The 24818-nt window shown below is 47.0% G+C and overlaps 5 protein-coding genes across 8 annotated transcripts; 2 read left to right on the top strand and 3 right to left on the bottom strand.

The window, feature by feature from the left end:
• Window positions 1-306: 306 nt before the first annotated feature.
• LOC143334989 (uncharacterized) lies at window positions 307-5399 on the bottom strand. Its single transcript, XM_076754075.1, has 2 exons — window positions 5099-5399; window positions 307-3810 (listed from the first exon to the last, which is right to left on the bottom strand). The coding sequence occupies exons 1-2, from the start codon at window positions 5325-5327 to the stop codon at window positions 2153-2155; spliced, it is 1887 nt and encodes a 628-aa protein (XP_076610190.1). The 5' UTR covers window positions 5328-5399; the 3' UTR covers window positions 307-2152.
• Window positions 5400-5504: 105 nt separating this feature from the next.
• On the top strand, window positions 5505-7619 carry LOC143335017 (RNA/RNP complex-1-interacting phosphatase-like). Its single transcript, XM_076754112.1, is given in 3 exon segments — window positions 5505-5649; window positions 6273-6666; window positions 6668-7619. Coding segments are annotated over 2 exon segments (855 nt in total). The 5' UTR covers window positions 5505-5649; window positions 6273-6325; the 3' UTR covers window positions 7182-7619.
• Window positions 6462-12465, bottom strand: LOC143335015 (uncharacterized). 3 transcript variants are annotated; one of them, XM_076754111.1, is made up of 2 exons: window positions 12163-12465; window positions 6462-8671 (listed from the first exon to the last, which is right to left on the bottom strand). In XM_076754111.1, exons 1-2 carry the CDS (start codon window positions 12353-12355, stop codon window positions 7905-7907), a joined length of 960 nt encoding a protein of 319 aa, XP_076610226.1. In that variant the 5' UTR covers window positions 12356-12465; the 3' UTR covers window positions 6462-7904. The 3 variants fall into 3 exon arrangements, 1 of the variants encoding a protein (XP_076610226.1); XR_013078383.1 differs by having other exon boundaries at window positions 8559-8671; window positions 10787-12291; XR_013078384.1 differs by lacking the exon at window positions 6462-8671 and adding an exon at window positions 9694-10698 and having other exon boundaries at window positions 10787-12291.
• Window positions 12466-12797: 332 nt separating this feature from the next.
• dnai2b (dynein, axonemal, intermediate chain 2b) lies at window positions 12798-20617 on the bottom strand. Its single transcript, XM_076754076.1, has 12 exons — window positions 19361-20617; window positions 18773-18934; window positions 17286-17407; window positions 17004-17146; window positions 16552-16665; window positions 16331-16470; window positions 16128-16250; window positions 15779-16002; window positions 14995-15130; window positions 14635-14781; window positions 13922-14146; window positions 12798-13035 (listed from the first exon to the last, which is right to left on the bottom strand). Exons 1-12 carry the CDS (start codon window positions 19541-19543, stop codon window positions 12964-12966), a joined length of 1791 nt encoding a protein of 596 aa, XP_076610191.1. The 5' UTR covers window positions 19544-20617; the 3' UTR covers window positions 12798-12963.
• Window positions 20601-24568, top strand: LOC143334991 (uncharacterized). 2 transcript variants are annotated; one of them, XR_013078379.1, is made up of 3 exons: window positions 20606-20957; window positions 21854-23422; window positions 23735-24568. XR_013078379.1 is itself a non-coding variant. In XM_076754077.1 (2 exons), the coding sequence occupies exons 1-2, from the start codon at window positions 20672-20674 to the stop codon at window positions 23353-23355; spliced, it is 1788 nt and encodes a 595-aa protein (XP_076610192.1). In that variant the 5' UTR covers window positions 20601-20671; the 3' UTR covers window positions 23356-24568. The 2 variants fall into 2 exon arrangements, 1 of the variants encoding a protein (XP_076610192.1); XM_076754077.1 differs by having other exon boundaries at window positions 20601-20957; window positions 21854-24568.
• The last annotated feature ends 250 nt before the right edge of the window (window positions 24569-24818 follow it).

Consider the following 24818-nt stretch of genomic DNA (forward strand, 5'->3'; position numbering starts at 1 on the left):
CCTCCTCCATTGTGATTGGACGACTTCACACGTGACTACACAGCACTCTCACCGTTCATGTCCACTCATTCTGAAAGAGCAACAGCCAATAGGAAACTCCAACACTCAGCCAACCGACCAATGATGTAACACCATCCCTCAGCTGCTCAGCCAGTCACAGACAGCCGGCCCCGCCGCTGCCGTCCAACCACGGAGGAGAATATTTTTAACGTTTTTACAGGAAAAAAGAGAGAAAACCTTTTTTTGAATGAATCAATTTATCGTTTTAGCAGCTGCACGTCTGATCATCAATCATCAAAGTCAAACAGGAAATGTGAAATATTTTTATTAATATTTGTTTACATTGACCAGAAACAGAAGAGGAAGATTCTGTTCAAACTCCCATTACCACATTTCTGCTCGTTAGCTGTGAGCTCAGACACGTCTTCAGCTTTAAAGTCTCAACAAAAACTTCATCCAGTTTCTGTCTGATCTCACTTCTGAATGAAAGGATTTAGGATTCACATCTTTGTAGCTAAAATGTGTTTGATTGTTTCTGCTTTATTTTCTTAAATGTTAACAATGAAACCAGACTTCAGTCATGAACATAAAAAGATCAAATGAGTATCAGATCATTGAAATAATGAGTGGACTGTTTGTGAGTTCCTTAATTTAACCACAAGAACCAAACCTGAACCAGCATTTACATTTGGACCCTGTTCACACTGGATAGGTAACACTCCCGCCTTCATCTGCGTTTAAAACCTTTGTGTTAATGTTCCTAATGGCTTCCTGTGACTGCTGGAAAGTTCAGTGATACGCAGACGACTGTTTGTTTTCTCTGCATCACTGACGGATTGGAAAACGTATTTTGCTGCTGAAGCTTTAATTAATGACAATGATGGACAACCTGTTAATTAACATTAATTTGTTAACAGCAATCAGCTGTGAAGTCGGTGCTGATTGGGTCTGTCTCTCCTGGCTGGGTACGAGTCCAGCATTTCTCCTTTCCGTATGGGTCCAGGTCCCAGCTTTCAAAAAGATGGTTCTGGTTCAGGTCCAGATAGTATTTTTCTGGGTCTTTTGGGGTTTGAGCACAAATTTTTGGACCTCTAGTCCGAATAAAGCTGTGAGGAACATTAACGTCGTAGAATTCATTATTCAATTCAGTATTCCTTTATTAGTCCCGCGAGGGGAAATTCCAAATGACAGCAGCATCAATAAAGCGGATCTAAAAATCTACTGAAATGTAAATTGCTTAATTGTTGTCAAATCGCTGCGACCTTTGACATCAGAGGAGATTCAGACTGTCCAGTCAGAAAGATTAGAAGCACTCCTGGTGTCTGTTTCTCAGATCTGCTGGTTGGAAACTGGTTCTGACTGATTCCTGACAGGACAGCTAAGAAATGCCTCTCTTTATGACCTCTCCATACAGCATCGTCGACTCCCTGGAACCAGAACAATAAAAAAAACACATTCCTTTCATTCATTCATTGTCTGAAAGACAAAAATGTCACTTGAATAGAGAGTCCACATCTAAAAAGGGCTTGAGTGTCTGGTCCCAGAAGGTTCCTGCTCCAGGGTCAGTACTGTTGGATGGTTCAGGAACTATCAGGGTGGAGTTTGCTGAGCTGACTGACTCGAACTTCTTAAACACCTGGGACTTGGCTTTAGTGTCACCTCCTTTAGTTCCAGGAGCTCACCAGTGGAAATGTTATGTTTTGTTAAGTTCTTGCAGTGGAAATGTGGCTGAAGGAGCCACAGGAACTAAACATCCCCTTTGCACGTTCTCATTTGTGTTTCTGAAGAAAAATGAAGACCTCCACAGCATCAGTCTAACAGTCCACAATCAGTTTGACCAATCAGCAGTGCAGACCCCACCCTGACAACTACCCCCAGAGTAGGGACTTATTGGGGACCAGGAACCAAATCTATAAGAGCTGAAGTCCCTAAAAAAACTCTCGGGCACCTGGAAAAGTACCTTTAGTTGAAATCAATTAATTCCTGGGACTACTTAGGAAAAAGGGGCTTCAGAGATTAGCAAAACATTAAAATAGGCTTTTGTTTAGCAAGTAAAACTGTCTGAGCCAGAGGGACAGACCTGAGTCTGGCAGTGTGACTCTAATTGTCTCAGTAGATGTTTCAAACTGGATGATTTCAGTGTCTCTGGAGGTCACAGCTGGATGAAGTCAGTGTGAACTCCTTCCTGGTGTTTCAGGTTCGGTGTCACAGCAGAGTCTTTGGCAGCTCGTTCTCCGGTGTGAACCTTCATGTGTGAGTCCACCGAGCGTTTCTCCTGGTACCTCTTCCCACAGACCCGGCAGCTGTAGGGTTTCTCCCCGGTGTGCGTAAACATGTGTCTCTTCAGGTCGATCTTCTGTACGAAGCCCTTGCTGCAGAGCTGGCAGCTGAACGGTTTCTCCTTCTTGTGGAACCTCTCATGCGTCTCCAGCGAGATCTTCTGGCGAAATCTCTTCCCGCAGAGGCTGCAGATGAATGGCTTTTCACCCGTGTGGATCCTCATGTGGGAGTCCAGGTTACCAATCTGCCGGAAATTTTTCCCACAGACCCTACAGGTGTATGGTTTCTCTCCAGTGTGGATCCTCTTGTGCACATCTAGATGCTGACTCATGGTGAACTTCTTACCACAGACGTCACATGAGTAAATCCTCGGCTTCCCTCCCGTGTGGCTCTTGATGTGTCTCTTCAGGACGGTGTTTTCTATGAAAGTCTTCCCACAGAACTCGCAGATGTATGGCCTCTCGCCGGCGTGCAGCTTCATGTGTCTCTCTAGGGAGCCTTTCCTAGGGAAGTCCTTGCCACAGTCTTTGCAGCTGAAGGGTTTCTGGCCGGTGTGCGTCCTCATGTGGATCTCCATGTCCCTGAAGCTGATGCCACAGATGTCACATATCCTACTGGTTTCTCTATGGCTCTGGATGTGAAGCTGCAGGCTCTCAGAGGACTCTGACTGCTCTCCACAGATGCCACAGCGACATTCAGGATCGTTGAAATGAGTCTCTGCATGCCGCACAAAATTACCTTTATTGTGAAAGGCGTTCCCGCAGACCTTGCAGCAATGAGAAGGAGTCAGACTCGGTTTCCTGCGTCTGCTCCTGACGACGGGTGTGTTGTCGGACTCATGGCTCCGGACGTGTCGCCTCAGCTCGGCGCTCTTGCTGAAGCTTTTCCCACAGACTTTGCAGCTGAATGGCGTCTGTCCGTCATGGGCCTTCATGTGTCGTTCCAGAGAGCCGGTGTGGCTGAACTCTTTGTGGCAGATGGTGCACCTGAACGGCTTCTCCGCCGTGTGGATCCTCATGTGCGTCACCATGTTTCCCTTCTGGTTGAAGACTTTGCCGCAGATGTGGCAGCTGAAGGGTTTCTCTCCGGTGTGCAGCCTCAAATGTGTCTCCTGAGCTCGGATCGAAGGGAACTTCTTGCCACAGACGTCGCAGGTCCTGCTGCTGTCGCGGTGTGTTTGAAGGTGCAGCCTCAAACCGTCGCTGGACTCCAAACGCTCGCCACACAGACCGCACAGACACTCCACCTCCTTCAAGTGTTTCTCCACATGTTTCATCAGAAAGCCTTTCCTGTCGAAGGACTTCCCGCATACTCTGCAGCAATGAGCCGTCGCCTCTTCATCATTTTCGTCCTCTTCCTCCTCACCAGCCGGATCGTCCGGAGAGGCTGGGCGGTGGTCTGATTCAGTATCGTCCTCTGGTCTGAAGGAAGTCCCAGGGACATGTTCCTTCAGTCGGTCATCCACAGAGACATTCTGCTTCAGATGTCTGTCAGCAGAGAGACTCCTGACGCCGACTGACAGACACAGTTCTGCAGAGAAAAACACGACACATAAATCTCTTTATTTAAATCATATCACATCTCAGACTATCAGCTAAACTGTCTTTGGAACAGTTCAGCGAGGAGTGAAATCCTCTTCAGACAGCTGTACTTTATTTCCCAAATTATATTATAATACTGCACTGTATCATGTTACAATAATATGTATATGTAACTCTCTCTCTCTCTCGCTCTCTCTCTCTCTCTCACACACACACACACACACACACACACATATATAATTACATTATCATACTATATAACTTTCGGGTGTACACTGTTAAATCTGATTGTATCATAATACTTTCACATACACTCTACTTTCCTAACTTGCTGCTATTAATCTCATCACTTTGACAGTATTGCAGTATTAGTTCAAGCGCAACACGAGCTCCAAGTACTGTGCCTGTACTGCTATTGCTTAGAATTTATACATTTATGTTATTTCATAAAATGTTTTCTTCCTGTAACATCTTAATTTCTCCTCTGTGGGTGTATTTTATTGAAAAAACTACGGCACCGAAATCTCACTTGTGGCTAAAAATAAATCACATCCACAGTGAAAAGAACAACCATAGAGAACGAATGGAGAAGGTTCAGGGCGTTAACTGTTCTTGTGCCTCCAGCTGATGGGCCCCTGACAGCTTCAGGGCCTCTGAAAACTCTGGCAAATCTGTGTTTGGTCTTCTCTGATGTTTGATTTGCTGCTTTTCCTCTCAATGATCTCAGTGATCTGAATGTGTTTGTAATAATGTGGAGCTTTGGACGATCAATCGATCAATGGAGAAACTGATCAGCAGATTGATCCAGAATGAAAAGAATCATTAGTTTGAGTTAAAATGAGCTCCACCTCAACCAACTCCAACAGGAACATCCTGCTGAGACATGAACGAGGAGACAGAATGATCCAAGAGACCAGAGACAAGAGGACAACAGACACAGGGGACACTTTACTGCACTCAGTACTTCTACATTTAATACTTCAAGTACTGCAAGTAATGAATATACTCAGATACTTTTACTGAAGTAACATTTTCACTGCAGGACTTGTAGCAGGGTATTTTTACAGTGTGGTATTAGTACTTTTACTGTAGTAAAGGGTCTGAATACTAAGGGTCCTCCACCCGCTGATGAAGACCATACAAACCGGCTGAAAGCTCTAAATCAAGATGCAGCTCGTTTTACTGGATCTACGGACTGTCTCCAGCCTGGTGTGAAATCATTCTAACTGGACTCGAGCCTCTCCTGTCGACTCCAGATTCTGCTTTCGGACTCTCACCGGGCTCCTCTGGTCCTCTCTCAGGCGCTCTGGTCGCTTCAAACTCGGTGAAGATCTGATCCACCGCCGCGGCGATCCGCTCCGTCACCAGTTGCTTCAGCTCCTCCACATCCGTCTGCCTGCGCTCCTTCAGCAGCCAGAAGATCTCCTGAGCGGCCGCCGTCAGCTGCTCGTCGATCACCGCCCGCAGGTTCCGGCTCTCTGAGCTTTTGGACCGCTTTTTGGACATTTTGGCGGAATTTCCCCCGAACAAAGAGGAGAATGTAAACAATGCAAGGACGCTTCCGGGATTCCCAAACCAGCGTCCGTGCGTAAGACGTAGACGTTAACGACATCACTCTCTGCGTCACCGGCAACGTGGCTCCAGGTTTATGAGGACGCTGACGTCGAGCGGCGCGTGAAAATGCAGTTGATTCGTCGTTTTTTTTTTTTTGCGCGTTTTCGGGGTTTCACGTATTATTATTATTATTATTATTATTTTTATCGTGTGTTTTGTTGTTTAAATTCTTTGTCGTTAAAATGCAGCCGCAAAAGCAACAAAGCTATACGAGGTACGAACTTCAAACCAAACTCAATTTAAATATCAGCGTAGTTAATGTTTCCTTACTAATCTACACAGATAAGTAACGTCAGAAACACGAATGAAGATCTATTTTTAAGTAGAATTGTCTTTTTATCATTTCGGCATATAATTAAAGCATCAACAAGCTGTTCATTGCAATAGATGTGTAGTTTTTTTTGGAAGCGTCTCTCTAACACTGGATGTGAACACATGGTGCGACATCAGATAAACTAGTGCAGTAAAAATTACAATTTTCTCTGTAGCGGAAGTGTAGCAGAAGCAGAAATGTAAAGTAAATGTGGTTTGTTACTTTCCACAATTGGTCATGACTTAACTTCTAAAAATGAACCATTTCTTTACAGTCATTTTGTCTTTGGGTACGTTGCCATTTGTAGACAGTGTGATATTAATGTTGGATCACTTTAATTCTCCAACATTGAACATAACTTGTTCAGTAACTGCTTGGATGCGGAATGGACGACAGTCTTGTGGCACTTTGATTAAAAGTGTCAGTAAAGCTTTAACAGGTACATCGAGTTTCAGTGAGGTGAGGAATCCTTATATTTTTGACTGGGGTTTGGTGTAACCGTTGACTCGTATGTGATGTTTCAGGTGAAATGACTTCAGCTGAGACTGAAAACCTCTGAGACCTCCAAGCAGCTGAGATGCCTCATGATAAAAAGAAGAAGAACGATGTGCCAAACAGGTGGCTGGACTACCGTCCTGTGGGACAGAGGATACCAGGCACTCGATTCATTGCCTTCAAAGTGCCTTTGAAACCGTCTCTGAACCGTCAAGTCTCAGAGTCAGACGCCTTTGGTTTCTGGGACCTGCTGGACTATCTGGAGAGTCAGAACCAGGAGTTGGGTCTGATCATCAACCTCACCTTCACCATGAGATACTACAAACTGACCGACGTCCCGCAGTCCTGCTCTTACATCAAGATCTGCACAAAGGGTCACCAGGTTCCCTCTGATGCCACCATCCTGAGCTTCAAACGGGCAGTGTAAGCTGATTGGAGTCCATTGCACCCACGGCCTGAACCGCACCGGGTACCTGGTCTGCAGGTACCTCATGGAAGTGGACGGGCTTGATGTCCCGGCAGCACTGGAGCTCTTTAACTCCTGCAGAGGTCACTGCATCGAGAGGCAGAACTACCTGAAGGATCTGCAGCGAGGTGCCAACAGGAGGAACAGCAGCATTGATGAGCTGGAGAAGGAGGTGGCCAGGGGGCTCACAGTGGAGAGACCACCGCAGACCACCACTGGCAGAGAGGAGACACGACCGTCAGGTGCCAACCCGGCAGAGGAGCCTCAACCAGGTGACGATGAACAACCATCTGGTAACCGCCGTCATCTCAGAGTGCAGTGTGGCCGGCGGGCAGATCAGGAGGCAAGCACTGGGTCCCTACTGAGCGACCTCTGCCCTACACCTCCTTTACCCCCCACCCCGCTCCAGCCCTGGCCATCACCCCCCCAGAAGCTGTCAGATGTGACAGTTGATGACAGAAAAAGAACCTGAGACACTGAAGTAACATCAGAACCAATGAACGACCACAGACCTTCATCCAGAGTCTCGACGTTGATGACATATCTGTTCTGGTCGACTCAGACATTTGTTACTGATCTGAGAAAAAAAACGAGCAAACGGCAGCTTTTCATTTCCACTCAGGACTGAACGAACCTGCGACAGTTTGACTGAAACACACCAGAGACCTCTGAGCTCGTTAAAGTCAATATTAAAACAGGTGAACAGCAGGAGGTCAGGACTCAGGCAGTACCATGGAAACGTGTTTTGGCTTTTACTTTATTGTGACAAACATTGTTTAAAAAAGGTTCTGAGTATAAAGTCAAAAATTTAAAGGAAAACGTTGTAACATTTCAAAAATAAAGTACTATTAAGTATTGCAGTTTTTTCTGTGGTCAAAGTTTCCTCAGTAATCTACAAAAATACAGAATGTCAGAAACACAAAGTTCTGCTGTGAAGCATGTTAGAATAAAATTACTCCCAATTACTCCCACAACTTTGTCAAAAATGTGAAAACAGTCTTTATTTCAAGGATAAAGTCAAAAGTTTCTCAGAAGACGTTTTGAAATGTTAATCAAAACTTCTTCTTGTGAAGCTTCAAACTCTCGACCTGTTCTATAAAATATAAACTGTTCATGAAGAAAATCCACCTGGAACAAACCAACAGTTTGTCTGAGTCACTCTGGAAGTCACCGGCTGAAGACAGAGGGAACCAGATCACATTTTTGTCCTCTTTGCCGTTCCCTCCGGACTGTGTGGGTCCTTCGTCCAGGCGCGACACCTGTGCCTCCTCTTCTTCCACACCTGTACAGAAGCCGTCCCACAGTCGTCACAGGTGTGTTGTTTCTTGCTCGTGTAGACTCTGGCGTTGGTGTCAGCTTGTAAGTGTTGGTGAAACCGTCCCTCTCCGCTCCTGGTCCTGGTCCGGTTCTCGAGCTTCCTCATCGGAGTGGTGAGGTGAGTCTGGATGTGAAGCTTCAGACTCTCCGCTGCTTCAAATCGCTCACCGCACAAACCACAGATCGGCTCCGCCTCCCGCAGGTGAGCGGTAATGTGCCTGAGTAAAAATCTCTGGGCCTTAAAGGTCTGGCTGCAGACTCTGCAGCTGAACCGACCCCCTGGACTACAGCCCCTCTTTGGTTTTAGCTGGTTTGAAGCAGATCTGGTGTTGGTCAAATCTTTATCGTAGTCGTCGCTGTCCTCAGTCTCGGACGACACGATCTGGACATCCTGATCTGGACCTGCTGTTCCTGGTTCTGTGTGGACAGTCCCGGCAGCTGACAGCCAGTCCACCTGCTCACCTGGCTTCACTGCACACCTGGCATTGTAGGTGAACTGGATGATGTCAGCCTCATCCAGGTCTTGAAGCTGCTCCTCCCCCCGCTCCTGTCTAACATGCGGGGGCACTGGGTCCTCCTGGTCCTGGTCCTGGTGCTCAGGGGGAACCTCTTTGTTATTCACCGACAGCTGCTGAGTAAAGGCATCTGCAGGGAAACACAAACATGAATCAACTTAAAATCTGGGGCGGCACGGTGGCACAGCAGGTAGTGCGCGTGCCTCACAGCAAGAAGGTTGCTGGTTCGAACCCTGGGTCGGGCAGGGCCTTTCTGTGTGAAGTTTGCATGTTCTTCCCGTGCATGCGTGGGTTCTCTCCAGGCACTCCGGCTTCCTCCCACAGACCAAAAACATGCTCATTAGGTTAACTGGTCTCTAAATTGTCCGTAGGTATGAGTGTGAGTGTGCGAGTTATCTGTCTGTATATGTAGCCCTGTGATCGGCTGGCGACCGGTTCAGGGTGTACCCCGCCTCTCGCCCATTGCTAGCTGGGATAGGCTCCAGCCCCCCGCAACCCCGAAATGGGATGCGCGGGTAAAGAAGATGAATGAATGAATGAATGAATGAACTTAAAATCTGAGACCAGATCAGTCTGATCTGACTGATTTACAGTTTCACTGTGTGGGACTGGAACCGTCCAACTGTCCTCTCAGATCTGCTTCAGTCAACTTCACATGGAACCAGTTCCCTCACAGAAAGTATCCTGCAGGACCCTGAATGCACCTGGACACCCCCAAGACCTGGAGAGGTCCCACAAGATTCCCTGACAACATGTTCCTGTCCAGTCACCTCTGTGACACCTGGACCAGAACTACACCTGGACCAGAACCACTCACCTTCATAAGCAGTGGTGGAAAGAAACTAAGACCATTTACTCAAGTATTGTACTTAACTTGTACTTTTCTTGGATGTTTCCAGTTTATGCTTCTCTCTTCTTTTACTCCATTACATCTGTCTGACAGCTTTAGTTACTCTTCAGATTCCTTCCTGTCCAGTGAAAAGCTCATGTCTCCAGATGTGTTTGTAACCAACTTAGCAATATGAAAGTGGATTACAGCGTGATAATGGTGTAGACTGGTAATAAGACAAAGGGCTAGTATCAGAAGAATCCAGATTTGACTAGAGCCAAGTAGTTGAGGAACAATAATGAGTCAACACAAAAATATGATTTGAGTAGCAATTCTTATATTGTTACAAAGAATAAAGAACAATGGCCAATTTGTACAAAAATACAATTATATAACCCCAAAATACCCCAAAACATAAGAAAAATGTGCACATAGAAAATGAAATAACACTGTTCGTTGGGGCCCTTATGAAACTAAAAAGTCTTTGCAGGTGCACCTGGTTTCAAAAGTACATGAAATGCGAATGTATGTGTGAGAGTACATGTGTATCTTCTTCTGTGTTTCTTCTTCATGGTTCTTTAGCTCGCCAACTGACACGATCGGGATTTCATCCACTCAAAAAACCTGACCTATAGACAAGGTCACATATATCTATCACACTCTATTCTTGGATGCATCCTTAAAGGTTTTGTTGTCAGAATACAAGTAATGCATTAAATCTCATACATAAAACTTAAATCTGATCAACCTTATTTCTATAGTTGTACAACATTCAAAGTATATCAAGGTTCAATATGAAGGTTAAACATTCAAGAACTCTCATGTTGTACTGTTCAAGTCAACAGTGTGTCAAGAACATCCATCACGGTAAGTGACTAACACTACTAAGATATTATGATAGCTTATCATAACTGGCATATCACAACTGGAATAACATAAAAGTGCAAATAAAGTAACAGTACATTCATATGTTGAATTAGCTTCAGAGACATTAAAGAAGTGTGCTTATTTACTCCTCCTGCACTATAGGCCTACTAGTGCAATAGAAAAGCTGCACCAAAAATTACTGTCTGAATTACTTTAAACTCACAAGTGAGATGGCATACATTCTTTCAGTAATTTGCATTTAATTTAATTCAAATTTTATTAGCATGAAATTGTAAAATAAATAAATAAATTGGGCTGGCTGCAGTCACATATTCAAAATAAAACAAATAATATCAGAGCAGCTCAGAGGGACACATTTCTCACCGCTGCTCTGTGTTCAAAGCTGAGCACATCAACCTCGGGCTTGTAACGTCTCAACACATGGGCGGTAAGGAGCTAGCCTGCGAGACACGGAGCTAGCATTAGCATGGACCATGACATAAGTATTAATGAGCTTTCTTTTTTTAACAGGTATCCGACTCGTCTTACCGACGTAACTCGTTTCCTGTTGCTGAGTTGCTCGGCTCCGGACTCACAGCAGGCAAGTGAGCTGGCTTTATCTTCCTCTTCTCACCGGATTTTCTCCTCTTCTTTCTCGTTCTCTTTGCATGTGGCAGCCAAATCAGAAGAGCGCGAAAGGGAAACACGCCCCTGAGCTGACGGGCTGAACGGGCCTGCGTGGGTCCTGATTGGCTATTGAGGCTGGGCACCTCCTCCACGTGGGGTCGTGAGAACGGAGCGGTACTTTTAAGTGCAATAGGACATTTAAAACTTTGCCCATGCGCCATATAAAAATTAAAGAAAACAAATATTCTCGCTCCCTTTCATTAATCTCTTTACCCGTGAGTTTTTTTCCATCTGGGCTACAAGTTGATGTTGAATGTTTGTGCTGAACTTAAGGATGAAGTGTTCCTTCATGTCTGTAGAAAATTCCCCTCCTTCTTCAGCTCAATAAACTCTTTAAAGAGCCTCTTGGATCAGCTGAAAATGCACCGTCAAAAAGCTGAAAACAGCCTATTTTTCTGAACTCGTCAGACATTTTGGAGATACGAGGTTCTCACAGGATGGCCGCGCTACAAACACATGATGATCTTCTAGAACATGATGCATTGCTGTAGATTGAAGCAGCCAACAGGATTAAAGTAGTTCAATGAGCTCATGCTTAAACATCTACAGCAGTAAAATGAATGAACACATGAATGCAGCAGGAACATGAATGAACACTGGAATGCAGCAGGAACATGAATGAACACATGAATGCAGCAGGAACATGAATGAACACTGGAATGCAGCAGGAACATGAATGAACACATGAATGCAGCAGGAACATGAATGAACACTGGAATGCAGCAGTAAAATGAATGAACACATGAATGCAGCAGGAACATGAATGAACACTGGAATGCAGCAGGAACATGAATGAACACATGAATGCAGCAGGAACATGAATGAACACTGGAATGCAGCAGGAACATGAATGAACACATGAATGCAGCAGGAACATGAATGAACACTGGAATGCAGCAGGAACATGAATGAACACTGGAATGCAGCAGGAACATTATTCCACAGACAGCAGATAGAAACACTCTGACAGGAACACTTAAACTCACACACCACGAGTTTAAGTACTTTAAGTACATGCTGCTGATAATACTCCCATACCTTTACTTCAGCAAGTTTTACTTGTAGTGGAGTATTTCCAGTGTGTAGTAGTACTTCTACTGCAGTAAAGGATCTGAATAGTTCGTGCACCTAAAGTTTCCTTAGTACCGAAGTTCACACCTGTAACCTGCGCTCTCAGTGAGAGACTCCGTCCAGGTGTCAAAGGTCACCTGGGCAAACACGTCAGCCTGCGGACTCACCTGCGGGCGGCAGGTCCATGAGCGGTTTATGGACCGCGCAGAGCAGCGCGTGCTGGCGGGAGATCACCTCCTGACACAGAGCCGCTTCTTCTTCGTATTTGATGAGAGTTTTTTCAAAAACTCCCAAAATCTCTTCGACCGCTGCGTTCAGCCGCTGACTGACGAAGACCCGGAGCTTCTGGACCCGGGACATGTTCACACCGAGAGCCGGGACACCGGGGGAGAACCGAGGAGCTTCCCGGGGAGCTGAGTGCTGCTAACAGCTGCTAAAAGCTAACTGTGCTAACGGAGCGTTTCTTCCTGCTCTGGCAGCAACAACAGCCTGACGACTTCCGGAGTCCTTCACAGTAAAAGCATCATCTGAACAGCTGTAAACCGACAGAGGAGGATGCAGAAATGACTAAAATTTAAATTGTGTATGACGGTCTGTCAATAATTACGCACACAAACATGAAGGGGAATAAAAACTAATGAACAATTGTAGAACAACACTGTAGAATTACAGTATCAAAGATCTTTACTGTATGTTGACCATATTATGGTATAAATGTTCTCGATTTATATATTTATATCATAAATATATATGTTGTAGATATTGTTGAATTCTACAGACTGAAAAGCAAAATCGATTATTGCACCAAGAGAAAACTATTTATTTAACATCAAAGGTAACATCAGGGGATTGTACACCAACACCAGCCCTTCATTCTGACATTTCTTTGTGAATTTATGTTTAATCTTCAAAAAAAAAAAAAAAACAGTAAAAACTGAATTTTCTTACAAACACAAACATGTTTTTATTCACGGTGCTGTTTCAGTTTCTGAAGTTTCTGCTTCTTCTTTTACTTCTTTTTCTTCACAGACGTCTTTCTCCTGATGAAATAAAAAAGGATATTTGACCTTCAGTCTGCAGTTAAAACTCAACGTGAGTCAAAATCAGACTGTTTTTTTAAGGATAAATTGAATCTTTATTGACTCATCTTTAAATTCGGCTCTTTTGAGGTCATGAGATAAATAAAATTATAACACTAAAGGGATTCAAAGGATTTTTATGAATATTGTGTTTGTGACAGTAGAAACTACAGTTTTCTCCAAGAAGTGTGGAGATTATAATTTTTAGCTTTTTCCTGGAGCTTTTGAGCCTGTCCCCTGGCCTTCTTCAGCCAACAGAACTTGCTCAGGCGTCATCACAAGACCACAGTATGAGACTTCAGTCTGTTATCACGTGACCGACATCCTTTGCCTGAACGAGATCCATTGGTTGAAGAAAGCTGTGGGGTGTGGTCGAAGTTTCAGGAGTGGTTGAAGTAGGTGAACCTTCTGTTTAATGTTCAACACGAAGGAAAGAGTTCAGTTCTACTGTAATTACAGCCTGTTGTTTCAAGGCTTCATGCTAAGCTACACTAGCCGTCCCCCCATTACCAGTCTTCATGCTAAGTTAGCTGCCCCCCCCGTTTCCAGTCTTCATGCTAAGTTAGCTGCCCCCCCCGTTTCCAGTCTTCATGCTAAGTTAGCTGCCCCCCCTGTTTCCAGTCTTCATGCTAAGTTAGCTGCCCCCCCCGTTTCCAGTCTTCATGCTAAGTTAGCTGCCCCCCCCGTTTCCAGTCTTCATGCTAAGTTAGCTGCCCCCCCCTGTTTCCAGTCTTCACGTTAAGCTAAGCGAGCTGTCCCCCCCCCCTCCAGTCTTCATACTAAGCTAAGCGAGCCATGCCCTCGTTGGCAGGACTGAGGTCCTGCCAGATCTGCGTCTGGTCCTGACCCGGTTCGTCTGGTCCTCCCCGTCCCTCCTCCTCCTCAGCTCTGTCTCCACCACGCTGTAGAAGTCCTTCTCGGCTCTGGCAATCATGCGATCTGGACCATCGTCTCCGTCGTCTCGCCCGGCGTCGTCCTCTCTGCTCTGCTCCGATCGACTTCTCTCCTTCAGCCGGATTTCTCTCTGTCGAGCTTCCAGAATCTTCTCTCGCTTCGTCTCTCGTTCAAACATCTGCAAACTCACCACAGAGACGAATCAGTTGTGTCCATCAACTCAGTGTGAAGACGCTGTTTTATTGTGTCTTCATTTCACTGACTCGTCCTCGTTCGGATCTTTTTCTCGTTTTGATTTATTGTTGTTTTATGTTTGTTTGTTAAGGACGGCCTGTTGTGCTGCTTCGTACAAAAATATTCAACTGAAGCAAAACATGGATCTGTCTGCTTCGATGTGTTTCTGTCCTGATCTTCCACATATCTGTGACTTCACGCCCCAAACGAACAGACAGTTATTGATCAGGCAGTGAGATCGATCAGTTAAGTCTCTTCTGCTCATGGACTGAGGACCTGCTGCAGGTCGTGTCCGGTCTCTCTGGTTTCCTGTCAGCCTTCTAACAAAGACTTGAAAATGACACAAACATGGCAGATGTGACTGATAGTGTTTGTGTGAAAGGACGCAGCTGATTGGTTGTTACTGAACCAGCTGGTGATGGAGCTTCTCACAGCAGCCAGGAGACTCTTCTCGTTCTTCTGCAGCGTTGACAGTCCGGAGCAGATCTCCAGCAGCGTGGCTCCGCCCTGCCGAGAGCCGCACGCCACCAGGCGACCGTTATCCTGAACCCGGAGGCTGAACAGGGCCTCGTCACACACCTGAGCACCACAGATGGGTGACAGACAGCGAAGGAACAGTGACGGACAGACACAGGTGATGGACAGCCACAGACAGACGACAGACAGACGACAGACAGGTTGGGAAGGTGTCATACGCACGTTTGTAGTTTTTAGTCATATTTCTTGACGGCCAGAACAAAAACCTCCAGACTGATTCTTCTAAAAACTGATTTAAAGGTGAGATGAAGACACCTTGAGACTCAGCGTGGGGTCGTTCTGTTTGAACAAGATGTCCCAGACGTCCAGCGTGCCGTCCATCTTCACAGTGAAGAAGACGGAGGGTCTGACTGGACTCCAGCAGGCATCTGTCAAGTATGACATCTGATATCTGGAATTAAAGAAAAGAGTCGGTCACACATTTAAAGTCTGATTTGGACAATATGTCAACATGGAGCACAAAAAAGACAAAACGGGTCAGGACAAACAGGACGAGATAAGACAACTCAAGACCAGAACAGACAGACTGAGGTGAAATGAGACAATACAAAACAAGATGACATGGTACATGATGACAAGGAAGGACTGACTTCAGAAAAAGGCATGACGGGACATACTGACACAAGACTACATGAGACAAGATGAGACACTGAGGACACTAACTGTTATAAAGTGAAATTCTTTTTCATTCAGCTTGAAAAACGACTTCAGCTGCTCAACCATCTGTCTTCATAATGCTGGACGGAAATGGACGGGACAGGGCAGGGAGACAAGGAAACAAGGAGAGACAAAACAAGATTACATGAGATGAAACAAGATTTAACAAAATGAAACAAGAACAAACAAAACAAGATGAATGAAAGATGTGGCAGAACAGGCTGAAACAGATGAGACCACACGAGACAGACAAGACAGATGAGACCAGACCAGACGAAACAGACGAGACAGATGAGAGACGGCAGAAGATTCATACATCGTCAATCATTCCTCTGAGTTTATGTAAAATCTACATCCTGCTACAGATGTGTCTGATCCGTACTTGGTCCACATGATGGACGACTCCTTGACGTCCTCAGACCAGATGCGAGCCGTCCAGTCCCCCACGGTGAGGAAGTTTTTGGGGAAGAAGGGGTTCCTCTGCAGGGCATAGACAGGTCCGTGGTGACCCTCATATGTACAAACGATCTTCTCTGCTGGAGTCTTCGCCTTCCTGTTACAGGAGACGACCACACCCTGCTCCGTGCCCACCATGAACTTCGTCGGCTGCAGAGACATGGAGGACAGAGACACACTGAGGGAGAGTTTCAGGCAAAGCTAACTCCAACTGTTGAACTGAGCTCTAAATAAAATCTCAATCCCAGAAAACTGAAACAACAGGTAAACCTCACCATGGTAGACTCAAACTCCAGAGAGATGGCTCCTAAAGCTCGGTCCAGGTTCCCTTCTCTGCTCGGGTCCAGAACCAGACGATCTGTTGGCTCGTTCAACCTGCGAACGTCCCACCACAGAACCTGGCACAGACGGAGAGGGTAGACACTTAATGCACTGTCTACCTGTCTGTCATCACTCCACCTGTCTGCCATGGGTCTACCTGTCCATCAGTGGAGGCAGAGAAGGCATCTGTCCCGGTCTTGGACTGCAACCAGATGATCTTGTAGACCGGATCTCTGTGGCTGTGCTCCAAAGAGGAAAACTCCACCGGCTGGCTGCCTCTACGGGTGTCCCAGTATGCTAAAACAAACACACCTACGGGTTAATGAACCTTGTCGCAGACAGAAAATCACTTGCCCATCAGTCTGGATCTGAACCCACCGATCTGCCCGTTGTAGCAGCCTCCCACCAGAGTGTGGGAGTCTTTGGGGTTGTATTCCAGACAGACGAGTGGGGACGCCGGCTTCAGGGTCATCTCTGGTCTGTTTGGGTTCTCTAAAAACAAAAAATAAATCCATGTGTGAACAGAACAATGTTGTCAAAGCTTCGATTATTCCTTCAGAAAAAAACACACATAGATTAAAACCATGTGTTTTTGTGCATGCATTATGTCCAAAAGAGTGAAAACCATCACAAAAGAGAGACAAACTGCTTGTATCAGACTGTTATTCAGACATCATTGCAGCTCTGGACATTATGAGAGGAGACATTTAAATATGTCCCCTTCAATAGATTCCAGTAAATAAACAGTAATTAAACTCTGCCAAAGACAGTCAGCAGAAGCCTGTGGTGGTCTTAAGTCCGGCTGCTGTCCATCCGTATGTCTCACCCACCAATGTCCCAGATGTAGGAGTCCAGGCTCATGTCTTTGGAGGTTTTCTGGAACTCGAGGCAGGAGTAGGCGGCCGCCAGCTTCCTGCTGCCATCGGGGTGCCACGACAGACCGGTGACGGTACGCTTCACCTCGTTAGGATCTCTGCAGACACACAGGTGATAAACCAGCAACCAGAGGAGAGAAGACTCAAATACTTCATGACGTACCCTTCAAAACCAACAGACGGTACTTATGGGTACTACGAAGATACTTTGGTGTGTGTGTGTGTTTGACGTTGTACCTGAAGACGTTGATGGTCTTGGCGGATGGTGCCTCCTGATTTTCCTCCACTTCCTCCTCATCCTCAAAGTATTCCTGGTAGATGTCCACAGCATTGTTCTGTCTGATGCAGTGCTCCATGACCTGGACAACACACGATGACATCACACTGTGGCCAATGACATCACACCCAGAGGTGCTGGGGCTGGACACGCCCCTCCGATTACAACATTTCAGTCAACGTACGCCGGACTCAGTGAGGACAACCTGCCTTCACAAATACTCCTGAAACTGAGCTGAGGTGGACTGGGTCAAGGTGGACTGAGGTGGACTGGACCAATGTGGACTGAGGTGAAGTTAATTGATGTGGACTGAGGTGGACTGGACCAGTGTGGACTGAGGTGAAGTTAATTGATGTGGACTGAGGTGGACTGGACCAGTGTGGACTGAGGTGAAGCGGATCGATGTGGACTGAGGTGAAGTGGACTGATGTGGACTGAGGTGGACTGGACCAATATGGACTGAGGTGAAGCGGATCGATGTGGACTGAGGTGAAGTGGACTGATGTGGACTGAGGTGGACTGGACCAATATGGACAGAGGTGAAGCGGATCGATGTGGACAGAGGTGAAGTGGATCGATGTGGACTGAGGTGAAGTGGATCGATGTGGACTGAGGTGGACTGGACCAATGTGGACTGAGGTGAAGTTAATTGATGTGGACTGAGGTGGACTGGACCAGTGTGGACTGAGGTGAAGCGGATCGATGTGGACAGAGGTGAAGCGGATCGATGTGGACAGAGGTGAAGCGGATCGATGTGGACTGAGGTGAAGTGGATCGATGTGGACTGAGGTGAAGTGGATCGATGTGGACTGAGGTGAAGTGGATCGATGTGGACAGAGGTGAAGCGCATCGATGTGGACTGAGGTGAAGTGGACTGATGTGGACTGAGGTGGACTGGACCAATATGGACAGAGGTGAAGCGGATCGATGTGGACAGAGGTGAAGCGGATCGATGTGGACAGAGGTGAAGCGGATCGATGTGGACTGAGGTGAAGTGGATCGATGTGGACTGAGGTGAAGTGGATCGATGTGGACTGAGGTGGACTGGACCAGTGTGGACTGAGGTGAAGTGGACTGATGTGGACTGAGGTGGACTGGACCAATATGGACAGAGGTGAAGCGGATCGATGTGGACAGAGGTGAAGTGGATCGATGTGGACTGAGGTGAAGTGGATCGATGTGGACTGAGGTGAAGTGGATCGATGTGGACTGAGGTGGACTGGACCAATGTGGACTGAGGTGAAGTTAATTGATGTGGACTGAGGTGGACTGGACCAGTGTGGACTGAGGTGAAGCGGATCGATGTGGACTGAGGTGAAGTGGACTGATGTGGACTGAGGTGGACTGGACCAATATGGACAGAGGTGAAGCGGATCGATGTGGACAGAGGTGAAGCGGATCGATGTGGACTGAGGTGAAGTGGATCGATGTGGACTGAGGATCTTACGCTGCCCAGCTGCAGGATGCTGTTGATGTAGGTCTCATCTTTCTCCACCTTCTTCCTGAAGCGGATGGTCTGTTCCATCTCCTGCGGGTTGATGTCTTTGGGCCACCCCCCCTCCACATGGTTTATCCCACAGCTCTCAGACTCAAAGCGCTCAGTGTTCACCTGCAGACGCAAACAGGAACCAGACTTCAACGTCCACCTTTGTGCTGATGATAGTATTTAGTTTGCTCCAGGATCAACCCAGGACCAGACTCGTCTTCAGTCTGTCCAGTTAGCACTCCTTCATTAAAATTTCAGTGCACGTTACTTTTACCTGTAACAGAGTATTTTTCAATTCAATTCAATATTCCTTTATTAGTCCCGCGAGGGGAAATTCCAAATTACAGCAGCATCAATAAAGCAGATAGAGTAGTAACAGCGTGGTATTAGTACTTTTATTGAGGTAAAGGATCTGAGTACTTCCTTACATCACACTTGATGCTGTGCTGACTTTCTAAACGACTGTGAGAAGACCCCGAATCAAAACCTACAGAGCGGCCAGACTCGGCGTAGTGGATGTGAAGTGACGGTGAAGCAGGTGAAGCTCACCTGGTGCTCGGACATGTCCCGACAGGCCTGCAGGGCTTGGTCTCGGGGGGTTTTCTGGATGAACTGTAAAGCCAGACTCGGGTCCGGAGGAATATCCACCTGCAGCTCAGCAGGCCGGTCAGAGAGGAGACACTGGCGACCAAAGTCAGCGCGGAGCTTCGTGTAGACATGTACGATCTCCATCCTGCCGACGGTGATGTTCAACACCTGGAGACCGACCGACTGACCGTTAACAACAGACCGAAAACACCGACTGACCGTTAACAACAGACCGAAAACACCGACTGACCGTTAACAACAGACCGAAAACACCGACTGCCGCAAACTTTCACTGATGGCACTCTGGCCCGGCGCAGTTTGCTGTATCCTAGCAACGCCGCGACGCGGAAGTTGTCCGTCACTACAGTTTTTTTTTGTCCTTTAAAGAAACTTTATTAAACAACAATGTACCAAAAAGTAGACCGTGGACATTACTGAGAGTGTCTCCAGCAGATTCCAGGTACAACACCTGAGGTCTCCGTCCAGAAGAGGCCCGGACCAGGACACATGGACGCAGTTCACAGAGCTCTTATAGACAGACAGACAGACAGACAGATACTTTATTCACCCCCAAGGGAAATTCACAATTAAAAAAAAGGAAGCCGATTATCGATCTGCAGTTATGACCAGAACCAATCAGAATCAGTTTATATATCACAAAAATCCAAATGATTTTGACTGAGACACAGAGAGACTCGGTCAAAAACAACAGGAGGCAGCTCAGTGAGTACTAATACATGCCAGTACTGCAAAGTAACCAGTGAGCATCCAGTGAAGGATGAAATGTGACAGAAGACCGTGAAACAAAGAGAAAATACTCAAGTAGAAGCAGACTTAGTGTGAGTACAGCTGAGTGAATGTACTCTTACTGTCAGAATGAAGTTTTATTATTATTCCAACATTTACTATTTCATCCTCATTCAGAGAACTTGACACTGATGGCAGTCATCTGTGTGCGTGTGCGCGCGCGCGCTTGGGCATCATTCTTCTTCTTTGGTGTTTTATTCACAGTTCTCGAAACATGTTTCCATGTTTCTGCTGTTCGAAGGACTTTTTAACTATTTAATAACCGTCTGTATCGATTCAATGCGATGTTGGCAGAGACCAATCATCAGTCAATCACAGATCGATCACTGTTCTCCCTCCAGTCCAACAGGGTTCGCTGTTCGTCGCTCCGCTTCGCTCTCCTCAACGCGAACTGTCGTCGATGCGGAACTCCGTGTGTGTGTTTACGTCCCCGCTGGCTCTCTTTGTTCGCAGAGAAGGAGGAAAATGTGCGCCGTGCAGCTGCTGCGGGTGTCGGTACATGAGCGGATCAGCGCCGCCGCTGAAGACTTTCTGCTGCAGGTGGAAAAAGGAGAAGAAGCGGCTGAAATCCCGGCGCTGAGAGCGCTGCTCACCGAGCGGCTGACGGCGGCTGCGGAGGAGATCGTCGGTCTGTTGGAGGAAACCGTGGCGGAGTACGAAGACAGAGTCGAGCGGTCAGAGCGGGAGATCTGCCGCCAGAGGAGGCTGCTGGATGCCGTGCTGAAGCCCGAAGTGAAGCTGCACAGGGCAGGTCAGTCCCTGCTTACTGCTCCCGAGGAGCCCGGACATAGCACACACTCGCTCACCGACACTTCCGCTCTACTTCAAAGTAAAAGTCCTGTCAGCCAAGACAGAGCAGTGTGACAGTGGATGGACGGCAGTTAAATTAAAGGATTGAATTATTGTTATTATAGTTATTATAGTAAGGGAAGCGTAATGGGACAAAGTAGTTAATCCACTGGGTGCTTTAGAGGCTTTAGATGAAGCAGGTGAAGAGAAACTGGTGTGTATTACCTTCAACATCCAGTGGCATTGCGAGGGTCTCTTGGGGCTCCAAGCAAGAAATCCCTGGGGCCCCCACCCCACCCGTGCACACCGGAAAAATTTGGTTTTTGCACACATAAATGCACAATTTCTGAGACATTTGAGATGAATACTGTAAAAAATAGATTAGTGGTTCTCAATGTGAGGTCCAGGGACCAACAGAGGTCCCGGCAGCCCAGGCCTATCAATAATTGCTGTCGTAAATAAGTGGCCGGGGCCACCCTAGTGGTCGGGGGCTCCAAGCAACTGCCTGGCTTGCCTGTCCCCAAGCCCCACCCCTGTCAACATCTTCTTTTGACTGGAAATAACGATTGCGACTGCGTGGTAGATTCACCAGGTGTTCAGTGGGCGGGATGGTCACCTGACTCACTGACAACACGTCACTGAAACGGCAGCATTGCTCTGATGGAGAGTCAGATCTGACTGGTGGTTTGAAACACATTTTCTGAAAGGTGGAGCAGGCAAAAGGAGAGAGATGGTCTGTTCTCACATCTCAACACTCTCTACTCACACTTTAGTTTTAGAGCCATGAAGTAATGTGTCTTTCATGATATGCGACCTTTAAGGTGTCAGTGTTCATCAGAGGTTGTGTTGTCTCCTCAGAGTCTCTGCAGGCGGTGACCCTGAACCACCCAGACCTCCAGTCTCCAGTCGTCCCTGCAGACTTGAACCAGACAGAAGCTGAAGGAGTCGACAGCGACGCTTCCTGCCAGCCGATGCCTCGCTCTCCTTCACCCACCTACCATCCGCCCGTCTCACCGAGCAGCTCAGCCGTCCACAGCGACGCTGACCCAGACAGCGACTGGACTGAACAGAGTCAGACTCTGAGACCTCCAAGAAAAAAGAAGAGAGGACGGCCTCCACTCACCATCAGAAACAAACGGAAGCGGTCGAGTCCAGCTCAGAGTTTCTTTTGTCAAGTTTGTGGACGGTCTCTGCAGGGGAAAGGCTTCCTGCTCAAACACGTGCTGCAGGTCTGTGCCAAGGACCCCGATGGCCGCTGCGGCTTCTGCGGCGAGCGTTTGGACTCTGCAGATGCCTTGACGGCTCACCTGCAAACACACCAGGAGAAAAGTAAAACCTGCTCGTTCTGTGGGAAAACCTTCCAGTCAATTCTCGCGCAGGAGCTGCATGTGCGGCTGCACACCGGAGAGAAACCGTACAGCTGCGACATCTGTGGCAAGAAGTTCAGCCAGAAGGGCAACCTCACCTCACACATTCGCGTCCATGCTGCAGAGAAACCCTTCAAATGCAAAGAGTGCAGCCGGGCTTTCTGTCACATGTCGTCTTTAGAGAGACACATGCATGAGCACAGCAGCCAGGAGGTGCACACCTGCAGCGTCTGCAGTCAGGAGTTCAGGAAGCAGCGCAGCTTGCAGCGACACATGGTGACTCATCAGAAAGACACCACTGTCAAACCGAAGAGGTACCGCAGCTCTGCACCGTCCTACCACTGCAAAGTGTGCGGGGATGCCTTCGACAAGAGAACCTTATTGGTGAAACATGTGGAGACTCATCTCCAGGACCCGGAATGTTGCTGCGGACTCTGCGGGCACCAGTACGAGTCCCCCGCTAGCCTCGCCACTCACCTGCGCTCCCACCGCGAGATCGGCAACACCTGTCACGTTTGTGGGAAGTGCTTCCCGGCTCATGCTGCGCTGGAGATGCACATGAGGATCCACACTGGAGAGAAACCGTACAGCTGCAGCTTCTGCGGGAAAGCTTTCAACCAGAGCGGCAACCTGAAGACGCACCTGAAGATCCACACCGGTGAGAGGGCCTTCTCCTGCAGCCTCTGCGGGAAGGGCTTCACGCAGAAACAGACTCTGGACACTCACGTCCGCTTCCACAACAAGGAGAGACGCTTCCTGTGCCAGGTCTGCGGGAAAGGCTTCATGCAGGACGTGGACCTGAAGAGACACATGCTGATCCACACCGGAGAGAAACCGTACAGCTGCAGGGTCTGCGGCAAGAGCTTCCAGGCCAAACGATCGCTCAACGGGCACCTCAAAGTCCACTCTGGGGGGGGCGTGGCACCGGAGCTGGATCAGGCCTCGGGGCAGCCGAGGACGGACAGCTTCTACTCAGGCTTCATCCAGCTGTAGAGATCGAGGGCTTCATGTTTCTCAAAGTCTCAAACGGAGATGGTTTTGACGTCGGCGCTGAAGCTTGGTGAGCTCAGCAGGTGCTTTAAACGTGTCACATGTTACAGTAGAATAAAGAATAAAGTCCAGAGATGAATGTGAAAGTAGCTTCTTGGTGTAGTTTGGTCTCAGACTCGGATTCAGGTGGAAACTCGCATCAGAAACTCGTCTCACTTTGAGAAACATGAACCCGTCTGTCTGTTTTCATTGAACTAAAGAAGCCAAAGAGAAAGAGATCAGATGAAGCTCTGATCAAAGAACAAACCCACATGAAGAAGCTGCTCATCAGTTTGTGATATTTAGTGTTTGATGAAATGAAGACACTCTTTTTGTTTCACAGGAAACCAGAAAATAAAACATTCCTGACTATTATCCAGAGAATCTGAACCAAGCAGCTGTTTGATCACCACACTGAAAGAAGGAGCAGAAGAAGAAAGCACTTCCTGTTTTCGACAATAAAATATCTGCTCTACTTCTGCTTTGTTTGTTTTCCGTCTCTAAATACTACAATACCCATGAGCCTCAGCTGCTGCTGCTGTGGACTCTGTCAGAGTTTAGATCCATCACCATGGTTACAGAGCGGTAAGAGTATTTTTATTTCTTCCTGAATTAATTTTTTGTTTGAACTTGTTGGACTTTCTTCTTCGAATCGACAGCATTAACAACAACAGCTGACAGTGAAGTTTTCAGATTGTATTTTTTTAACACATTTTAATTGAAATGATATTTTCTGTGGATCTTATTTGCTAAAGCACGAGTCCAGAGGCTGCTTTAAGTCCTGAATACAGTCACAGACCAGATGACATCAGGACACATATCGAGCAGGCAGACTGAAGACTTTTATGTCCCACCTGAGCAAACACCTGGCGACACTAGTAGATAAGATAAGAAGGACAAACTTCCTTTAAACAGATGGAAACCTGAAGAAGAGTCCATCGACCGTCTGCCTCCATCGACGGACACACAATCCTTTTCACTTCACTCACTTCAGTCTTTTCTTCAAGGGTTCGTTTCACTGAATTTATTTCAGACTGACAGTCTGCGTCAGCTTCTCTCATCTTCAGCATGTCAGCACATGTATGTACATGTAGGTACATGTGCTGACATGTGCTGGTATGTACTGACATGTACTGACATGTACATACATGTACGTACATTTACTGACATGTGCTGACATGTACCCTGAACAGCAGTGTCAGTTTTGTTACAGTATTATCAACAGTGAAAGTTATTAAAATATATATATATATATATACACACACACACACACACACACATATATACACACACACACACACACACACACACACACACTGTGTGTGTGTGTGTGTGTGTGTGTGTGTGTGTATTAATACCGTATTAATAATACTTTCTATAAATAAATACTTGATATTAATACCGATGTGTCCGCTCTGAGTTCCGGT

Source organism: Chaetodon auriga, chromosome 17 (assembly GCF_051107435.1).
Source record: "Chaetodon auriga isolate fChaAug3 chromosome 17, fChaAug3.hap1, whole genome shotgun sequence".
Lineage (NCBI taxonomy): Eukaryota > Metazoa > Chordata > Actinopteri > Chaetodontiformes > Chaetodontidae > Chaetodon > Chaetodon auriga.